The 10,394-nt window shown below is 40.0% G+C and overlaps 1 protein-coding gene and 1 pseudogene across 1 annotated transcript; one reads left to right on the forward strand and one right to left on the reverse strand.

The window, feature by feature from the left end:
- On the forward strand, positions 1-2,921 carry LOC136714105 (heat shock 70 kDa protein 12A-like; annotated as a pseudogene).
- Positions 2,922-5,558: 2,637 nt separating this feature from the next.
- Positions 5,559-6,877, reverse strand: LOC136713935 (lysozyme C-like). The gene is made up of 4 exons (XM_066691183.1): positions 6,725-6,877; positions 6,220-6,381; positions 5,888-5,966; positions 5,559-5,713 (listed from the first exon to the last, which is right to left on the reverse strand). Exons 1-4 carry the CDS (start codon positions 6,864-6,866, stop codon positions 5,647-5,649), a joined length of 450 nt encoding a protein of 149 aa, XP_066547280.1. The 5' UTR covers positions 6,867-6,877; the 3' UTR covers positions 5,559-5,646.
- Between the last annotated feature and the right edge of the window lie 3,517 nt (positions 6,878-10,394).

Consider the following 10,394-nt stretch of genomic DNA (forward strand, 5'->3'; position numbering starts at 1 on the left):
ATGGCACCGTCATTTTTCACAGTCGCTATAGACTTCGGGACCACATCCACAGGGTACTGCTTTAACGGAAAAACATCGGACGAAAACAGGCGTGTATTGTGGGGCAGCGAGTACGGCATCAAATCCTGTAAAACACCCACTTTTCAGCGAAAAACAAGAATTCATTGAATTCGGATTCGAGGCTGTGCATAAATACAAATCACTGAACTCAGCGGACGCGTCACGATTTCAGTTTTTCCACCATTTTAAAATGGAATTATATAACGCAGTAAGAATACTTTACATATTTACTGTATGTATAATCCAGGATTTATTGCAACTTGATAATATTGTTTGAGAAGTTATTACAGAAATTGTGATTTATGTTTGGAAGCGTTTATACAAATCTCTTTGTTTGGCGTGTAAAATGAAATAACGTAGATTGTACAGTTCAGAAAAAAAAAAAACATTACAAGGTTGTGGAAAACAATATTTGGAACAATATAGCCTATACAACTAATCAGTGCTGGTATGCACTTCTGCTGTCTGTTTGTCTGTTACCCAATCCAAATACCCATAGTGAGCATGAATCATTTTAGCATTTAAGAGTTTATCAGTTAAATAGTGGTTGCTTTTGTCTTGCCACTCCCCCCAAAGAAATGCGATCTGATATTTTAAACTTTACATATTTAATAATTCCACACATTTATCCTAAACACAATATATTTCAAGAAATATCTTGCATATCCCGTATACTGTGTGGGTATTCCAGTGTTTGGTGAAAACGCAGTGGCAATACAAATAAACAAACAAAACATATAGAAAAACAAATGTGTACATTTGCATTGATGTTTGTTTGTGTGTTAATTTAGTACTACAAATCAACTTTATAATTATGCTTAACAGGATGTCCACACAGACTTTTTGATTTTAGCAACAAATGAAAAGCCCTTTCCTGCCCTGAAAGTGTTCTCGGAGAGTCTGCGGTACCTGAAGGATCATGCCCTAAAAACCATAAATGACCACTGGAATGGGTTTCAGGTCAACCCCTCTCAGGTCACCTGGGTGCTGACAGTGCCGGCTATCTGGGACTCTAAGGCCAAACAGTTCATGAGACTGGCAGCCACTGAGGTGGATGTTACTAAAAACAAAAGTAAGAGCAAAAAAAACAAAACAAAAAAACAATCATATTTTTAAATATAAATCAAGAATGAATAAACTTTACTCTGTAGAGTTTATAAGGGCGTCTGCTAATACATAATTTACAATAATAATTTACAATAGGTCAAATATTTATATTTTGTTTGAAATACAGTATGTGCAAACTCATTAAGTTACAAACATGTTTCTTCAGTGCTATGTAAATTGGTATGAGTGATTAATATTATATTAATAATATACAAAAATATTTCATTCTTAAATTACAGTTTTTCATATATCATGACATGCAGGATGTCATAATTGTATTCGATAATTAAAAGTGTTTCATATTCAGTTAATTCAGTTGGAGGGATTGATTGATATATCCATTAATAAAATAATATTTCCAGGCAGGTCTGGTTCCTCACATTACTTCAGACAGTCTGCTAATTGCTCTGGAGCCTGAGGTTGCCTCAGTGTGGTGTAAACAGCTCGCTGTGAAGGGCTTCCTAGAAGAAAAGAAACTAGAAGATTCTCCAAGAAACAGTACATCCTTGTGGACTGTGGAGGTGAGATAAAGCTCCCTGCTGGTATCAAGAAGGTAGTACAGTATGTCCGCTTGGGGAGAAACATGTTTAACAATTCTATGTTTAACAATTGTTTTGGTTATATTTGACTTTTATTCCGTGTTACACAAAACAAATAAGACAATAAGTCCCAGATGCAAGTTTAAGTTCAGACAGAGACTAAATTCATACATGTTAAATTAAATGTAAGTGTTGATAAGAATTGATTTTGAACAATTCTATATGGGAAGCATTCAGTTTAATATAAGAAAGCATGGACAATGATTTGACAATATTAGTAGATAACGGATTTCTGAATATATTTCAGGGAACATATTAGGAAGTGACATTTTATTTCTCCACAGATGAACACTTTCAAGTTTATTTGGAGGATTTTGATATAATGTTAATGTAGCATGATATTACAATTAACAGTATTCAAGACCAATCATTTCCTGAATTTCCTTAAGTAAAATCCGCAATTCCATGTGAAACATTTAACATTAAAATCAGATGATAAGTTATTAATCATTAATAATCTATTGACATCTGTTTATATTTGTAGGTGGCACAGTTGACATCACTGTGCATGAGATCCTTCCTGGAGGATTTCTCCAAGAACTTCACAGAGCCACTGGAGGGCCATGTGGGGGTTGGAGTGTAGATGAAAACTTCAGGCTCCTTTTAAGGGACACTTTTGGACATGAATGCTGGGATAGGTATGAGACCAATCATCCTGCCGAATTTCAGAAGATGATGTACAACTTCTACTTTAAAAAAAGCATAGAAGAGGATATCTTCATTGACTGCTATTACAGCCTCATAAAACTGACTGAAGAGACGAAAGACCAAGCTTTGTTTCATAAAGTGATGTCACACTGTCAGATGGCACCATCAAAATCACATACAAGAAGTTTGTGTCACTTTTTGCTGAAAGTTTATGGGAGATAGGAGGCAGAATTGAGGCTTTACTGAGTACACCAGGCTTCAAAATAAACTACCTGCTGTTTGTTGGCGGTTACGCTTCAAGCAAATGTCTCCGTAAATAGATGATGTAGCAGTTTGGCAGCAGGTGCACTGTGTTGTTCTCTTGTGATCCACAGATGGTCATCCTACAAGGAGCCATTGTTTTTGGAAAAAATCCTAAAATTATCAGATCCCAAGTCAGTGCTCTGACTTACGGCATTTCTGGATGCGTGGTGTTTGACAGCATGGTCCACAGACCTGAGAAAATGAGAATAACTAAAACAGGACTGCACAAGTCTCTTTAAAAAAATGAAAAAGAAAAAAGGGAGTGCAGACTCCTAGGTCTTTCTCATGCGTTACTTCATCTAGTTCTATTCCTCCCATAGTGTAATTATAGTGGACATTTTTGTTACCTGCATGTAGTCCCTTCCACATTGAATTTCATCTGCCAGGTGTCGGCCCACAACTGAATATTATCTAAGTCCCTCTGAATAGCCTGTGCTGCCGAGATTGTATCTGCTGAGCCACCTATTTTAATGTCATCTGCAAATTTGTCAAGTTTGCTAACTATCCCAGAGTCCAGATCATTAATATAGATTAGAAAAAGCAAAGGCCCTAATACTGATCCCTGTGAAACTCCACTAACAACCTCACTCCAGTTAGAAGCGACTCCTCTAATCGACACCCTCTGTTTCTATACATCAACCAGTTCATAATCCATCTACTTACATTACCCTGAATGCCTACAGCTTCCAATCTGAGGATCAGTCTTTGGTGTGGAACCTTATCAAAAGCTTTCTGAAAATCTAAGTATATCATATCATATGCTTTCACATGATCTACAGTTGCAGTTGCATGTTAAATTGCATAATAAATTAGTAAGACATGATCTGCCTCCTCTAAACCCATGTTGACTATCTCCAAGAATATGATTTTCATTAAGATGCTCCTCTATTTTCTGTCTATTCATTTTTTCTAACATTTTACAAGTGATGCAGGTGAGACTGATTGGTCTGTAATTTCCTGGCTCAGTTTTGTCCCCTTTCTTGTGGATTGGTGAGGATTATTTTGTAATTTTGTTAATTTACTTCTGTAAAAACCTGGAAGCCTGAATGTATAAATAATAAAAATGTGCTGCAAAGTAGAATGGGCAGAACATCTTTTTTATCTTATCAAAGAGACAGCAGTGAAATGAAGTGAGACTCACACTTCCAATGCTGACAGACATTTTGGACTGCATTTAACTATTGGGATGAATGGCCTCTTGCTGGTAAACGTTTCGTCATGTCTTGTGTTTTTAAGTTTCAATTCCACCTGAGGCAAAAAAAGCTGCTAAACCTACATGACTAGGTGCAACTACTGGTATCAGCTTGGAATATAAAGCTTTTGGATGCTCTCAGACTCTGTTTTTAATTATTTACATATCATGATAAAAAATGTAATATGAACTTGTAGATGTGTATAATAATACATTTTTATTTAAAGAGCACCTTCCTTAGAGCACAAAAAGTGAAGAACAAATCAGAAAAAAACAGATGCACAACATGAGCAAAATCTAAACAAAGAATGTTTACAGGTACAGGCAGTGGACAAAAAATGGAAACGCCAACAAAATGTCACTCAGTAGAGTTTGACCACTGCATGCAGCCAGGACTGCTGCTCTTAGAGGATGATGTCTTTCCCAGGCTGACATCACTTCAAGACAGTTAGTCTTGACACACTGAAGTGTGTGCTAAACACTCGCCAACAATTACACCACATTCACTGTCACCTCTTGCAGCCATTCTGGTTCATAATACCAGACTCAAGGCACAGCCTGCTGAAACAAAATTATACCACAGGTGTGCTGGGAAGAGATTTGTATATTTCACACACCAGCCACATATGTGTGACTGTGACATACTTTGTATACATGGTGTATGGCCATTGTGGTGTTTCCTTTTTTGTCTAGAACCTGTATATATGTATATAAGACTTATTAAAAGAATCAAAATAAAAACATAAAATATAAACAACAAAGGACTGTCTATTGGGCAGATCTAAACCACATCAGCACATTTCTCAAGACAACCTATTAAAGGGCTAATATCTATATCAGAGGCAGAATCAGGTCCAATAAGACCAGGATGGAGAGAGCATTTGAATCTGAACTTATCAGTCATTTGTAATTCCTTCAAATGCAGTTTCTGGGATATTATTTAATCCTGATGTAAATGTTTCAGGGATATTGCTAGTCACCCCAAATCCCTTTAACTGTGTAAAGCAATACTTTTTTCAAGCACTGCAAGCAAATTGGTATGAGCTATCCAGCTTAGTTCATAAAGGCATTATGAAGGCATTTGCAAGAGAAGGAAGTATTTTTGTCTCTATTTTGTCTGTGGGAATCTGGTTGGAGTGGGATCAGGGGATTAGAAGCACACGTATTCTGCTTCACGATCACATTGAGTTGCTGGACAGTAATTCATGAAAAATACTGCATTACAGATGCACACTGTCACTTATGTTGTAAGTCACCCTGGATAAGTGCGTCTGCCAAGAAATAAAAATAATAATAATAATAATGATGCTATCTCCTTGTAGACCTCATATCTGCATTGTACCTGTATCAGCCCTTTCATTGTATCAAAATACATTTGCAGTCTTGTAGCTCTGCATTTACACTCTAGTTTATATTATTTGTCTTTTCATTTGCAATCCTCATTTATCCAATGGATTTTCATTTCCTAATAATCAGATTGTGCAGGACATAGTAATAATGCAGACTGTGTGTGTAACAAATATGGTGCCATTTTACAGTACTCACAATATAGTGCTTTCAACAAACTAACATCCCAAGCACCCTTAACTTAAATGTACATGAACACTGTGCCCATCTCTGTCACACTCTGGAGCTGACAAAGAAACACAGAAGGCTTATCTGAAATCAAATGCTTTTATTGAAGTTTGCAGAATGAATGCCCCTCATTGGTGAGCATGTGAACTGCAAGTGTCCACCTCACACCCCGCAGCCAGCTGTGTATTGGCTGAGATCTTGTCCCCTACAGTGATAGTCCCAGCCGTACCTGAGAACGCAATTGGAGTCCAATTAGACTGCGGTCAGAACATAGAGTGAGCACAGCTGGTCCAACACTGACACATCCATTAAAGCCACGTGCATCAGATGAGCCCAGACAGACAGAAGACAGGAGAAGGATTACAGGAAGAGGAGGAGGAGAAGAGGAAGAAGATTAACTCACCATGCTGACATGCCGTTGGGGTCTCTGACCACTCGCTTGGCACAGGTGATGTCTACTCCGATGTTATCAGTCAGCAGCTCTGGAAGGAAAAGACAAAAATGAAGCTCTGGAGTGAAAACAGGACCAAAGACCCGCCAGCACTGCACTGCTCTAACAGGAGCAAGAAACAGGCAAACTGCACGCTGAGCAGGAGAACAGCCAAGGGAACAGTCAAGAATGATGGAGCCCTCCACTGAGGAAATGAAATGAGATGCACACCTCAGGGAGACGGAAGCAGTGGGAGATCCAACCTTACAGCACTGGGAAATCCCACCCCGGGCAGCCCCACTCACCACTGCAGTTGATTCCACAGGCATCCTCCGCATTCGCCGTCTCGTAGTTCTGACACCACCAGCGGCTGTTGATCTGGAAGATGCCGTAGTCAGTGGACCCGTCCGAGTCGTGATCGATGGCTTGGGTGTTGTACCCCGATTCCCAGTAGGCCATGCACATCCCTGGAAGGACAGCACAATAGATTGTCAGCTCAATGCATTTCAGATACAAGCTGAAGTCAGAAGTGCAGGAGATTTTCAGTATGTTTAATCCACTAGGTAGCTGCCTCTTTATGTTTCTGTTTTATATAGTCGATCTGCTGCCTGTATGTGTGCAGCAGTACAGCCACACGCCCTCAAAAACGAATCTGTCTTTCCTCATCAGTCAGCTGCATCAGTACAGAAAGAATGCATCATCATTTGACAGGAAACTTAATGGAAACTAGTTTTAAAAAGTATTTTCTGTTACTGTATGTGTCCATATGACCAGCACTGCAGTCAGTGTGTCTGTGTGCTCTGTACTCACAGTCTCCAAGGCTGTATCCCCAGTAGCCGTCCATTCCATTGGCCTGCAGGATCCTGGCCAGTTCACAGCGCTCGTACACCATGCCGTTCACAGAGGCGAGAGCCAGGAGGAGCAGAGCAGCCTTCATCGTGAGAGAATACATCTTGATGGATAAGTGCTGTCCGTCAGCGCTGGGCTCTTATATAGGGCTTGTTCAGACACCCCCACTTACTGATAACATTCAGAATGCTATATTTAATTTTCCAGACTCCTTGTTTTGTGTACATAATATTTCTAGCTGACTCCTTATAAATGTCTGTGATAAAGAAACAGCCAAATTAAAGATAAAATTGTGCAGAATCTTTACTTTTATGTTTAACAGGCTAGAAGTCAATGATAAAACAATTATGTATTCTTTAAAAAGATATCATTACAATTGAAGTTGTAGCTAGAAATACATACACAAATATTTATATATGCTCTAAAGAAAAATAGAAATACAACATTTTACTGAGTTACAGTTCATATAAGGAAATCAGTCAATTTAAATGAATGAATTAGGCTATAATCTATGGATTTCTAGTCTCAGGTTATGAGGGAGCGTGCAGGAATCTCCACCAGAGCTGCAGTCAAGACCCTGGTGAGGATGACAAGCTGCAGAGGAGCTTCCCTGAGATGCTTTCTGACCGTTTATGCAGAGATTCTCCTGTTGTGCAAACCCACAGTTTCATCAGCTGTACGGGTGGCTGGTCTCAGACGATCCTGCAGGTGATAAAGGCATACATGGAGGCCTGCGCTGGTGTGGTTACACAAGGTCTGTGGTTGTGAGGACGGTTGGACATACTGTCAAATTCTCTAAAACGACGTTGCGGCTTATGGAAGAGAAATTAACATTCACATGCCGTCAGCATGCCCACTGCATGCTCTCTCAAAACTTGGAATTGTGTTCTGCACATTTTAGAGTGGCCTTTTATTGTCCCCAGCACGAGGTGCACCTGTGCAAGGATCATACCTGTCAGGTGGCTGGATTATCCTGGCAAAGGAGAAATGTTCACTATAGGGATGTAAACATATGTGTACACAACATTTTAGAGAAATAAGCTTTGTGTATGTTTGGAACATTTCTGGGATCTTTAATTTCTGCTCATTAAACATTGGACCAACACTTTACATGTCACATTTAAATTTTTGTTTAGTACAGTTACAGAAACTGTAAGTCCGGGTTTAAGAAACTTCCACATTTTCCTCTGGCTGCTGCTGTAACTCCTGCAGCACTTCTTCAGGAAGTGCTCTAATGTGAAAACCTTAGTACTTCCCTTTCCGTCCTACTGTTCTGCCGCCTGTGGCCCCTCGTTTGCCCACTCCCCCGCATGCCCTTGTGCTCTTTGTCCATTTCTGCAGCTCCCTCTCCTGGCCGGGTGCGTCAGGGCATGGAACTGTCAGTGATTCTCCCGCTGTTTCTTCATCTCTGCTGCAGTCATTCCTTTAACAGCTGTTCCTGTTCATCTCTATCAACCCCCACCACCCGGCACGTCCCCCAGGAGCCAACACTGATTTCTTTTTTCTGCTCTGAGTTTCACCTCATATCATAGCCATAGCTGGACTGGAGCCCTTCCTTTAACCAACGAGTGTAGGACAAGATAGTCCTGCTTTTTTGAGCCTTGAGGGCTCTTCCGTATATGACAGACGGGTGACAAATTAAAGGAAAAAACTGAATAAATTAGTGGCGGAACATAACGAATGCAGATGCCTCCAAACAGGTGTACTGCATGATACAATTAAGCAATTAACATCCTGTCATACTGTGTGACATGTATACAAATGCTAAGCAGGCCCAATTGACCTCGATTTTGGATCAAGATGGCAGTGCATAAACCCCTCATTACAAAGACAAATGCACATGAGAGTTCATCCACAGGGCACGAGGGCTCACTGAATGGTGTGATGAGTATGAAAATGATGTGACTCATATGCTGTGGCCTTCGCAGTCACCAGATCTCAACCCAATTGAACACCTATGGGAGATTCTGGACCGGCGTGTTAGACAGAGCTTTCCACCACCATCATCAAAACCCCAAATGAGGGAATATCTTTTGGAAGAATGGTGTTCATCCCTCCAGTAGAATCAGAGACTCGTAGAATCTGTGCCAAGAGCATTGAAGCTGTCCTGGCGGCTCGTGGTGCCCAACACCTTACTGAGACACTTTATGTTGGTTTTCCTTTAATTTGTCACCTGTCTGTACATCTGATCCAGTCTCTCTAGTGTCAGAGACGTTTGTGAGCTCTGAGAAGAATATGGAGCACTTACCTGGGGAGTAGGAAGAATCTTGGGACAAAATTACCCTAATGACATAAAAACAATTGGACCTTCTGACAAGTTAGTCCTTTATCATTTTTTATTTCCAGGTGTTATGTAAGTGGGATATGAAGTTACTTAATTCCGAAATTGAAGAATCCAAACTGACAAAAAACTTGCTTTGACTCCCCCTGATATGCTAAAGTATAGAAAGTGAAAGATTTTTTTTTACATTAACAACTACACCCTCTGGTGTCAACTTTCATGAACTCCTATACTGAATGATACAGGATATGGAACAGCTCTGTAACTGGAACACACAATGCACTGTACATGTACTGTATAGCATTAATGTCAGTGGTTGATTTACATTTTTATCAGAGAGCTAATACAAATGGTCTGTGCAATGCAGGCAAAAATCTATAGAAAGTGCATATGGCATTTTGTGCTTGTGAACTTTTTAAGGTTTATATTTTGTGCTCAGTATCCTTATGCAGAAAAGGCAATGAAGGCGAAAAAAGGTGAACATATTGTGTGTATATATGTAAACAGAGCTAAATTAAAATCAAGGGAGGTAAATCATGCGCTGCATCCTGGAGAATCCTGTACAGAGACTGGTTAAAAAAAAAATTATGCTAAAAATGTAATTATAAAATATAAATGTTTTTAAATGTATGCTCTGCTTTTATGAAAGTATGTCCTGATATCTTCTCCCCACTGTGGTAACTGAGATGCTCCGATTCCAGCTTGCCTCAGAGCTAAACCTTGGAGAGACTACATTAACCTGCATCGCTGGCCAGACATGTTGAGGATGTAAACTGTACTTGTGCCTTGCCCTATAGAGGTGCCTGCACTGGCCACCAGGAGATGGGAGACGTTTGGTGACTATAGTGGGGTTTAAGGGTCTTCCTTGACTCACACTGTAGCAGCAGCCCTACCGCTGCAGAAATGAACTCTTAAGAGGTCCCAGGTCTTGCATGATTGACCCAAATGGTCTGAATTGATCCAAAGGGCTGTGATGCCATTTAACCCAGGGAATCAGAGTGTCAATGCCTCCCCTTTGCATGTGCATTGTGCATGTCCTCAGGCACCCGCTTCCTGACACACTCACTCTTCCAGCAAGCATATCAAAACCGCTTGTATCATACGCAAACAGTTCACTGAGTTAGTATTGCACACTGAATGACCAGGTCTAGACTTCCAAAACTTGAAAAGCAAATGGGGGTTGTTTGTCCTTTTGTGTTATTTATTTTACAGAATTGTATAGAGAGCCAGATGCCTGCATGTGCAAATGATAAAAACGTGACAAAAGCAGAATCGGGCAGAATATATATATATTTTTTATCTTATCGAAGGAATGGGTAAATTTCAGAGGGACTCGATGGCGTTTTAATC

Source organism: Amia ocellicauda, chromosome 18 (assembly GCF_036373705.1).
Source record: "Amia ocellicauda isolate fAmiCal2 chromosome 18, fAmiCal2.hap1, whole genome shotgun sequence".
Classification (NCBI taxonomy): Eukaryota; Metazoa; Chordata; class Actinopteri; order Amiiformes; family Amiidae; genus Amia; species Amia ocellicauda.

Bases quoted from the DNA above. Each gene is read 5' to 3' on its own strand.
- LOC136713935 (XM_066691183.1), bottom strand. From the start codon at position 6,866: ATGTATTCTCTCACGATGAAGGCTGCTCTGCTCCTCCTGGCTCTCGCC. The intron at 6,382-6,724 runs GTGAGTACAGAG...CTGTCCTTCCAG, and splicing joins GGGATACAGCCTTGGAGACT to GGATGTGCATGGCCTACTGG. The intron at 5,967-6,219 runs GTGAGTGGGGCT...TTTTCCTTCCAG, and splicing joins CTGTGGAATCAACTGCAGTG to AGCTGCTGACTGATAACATC.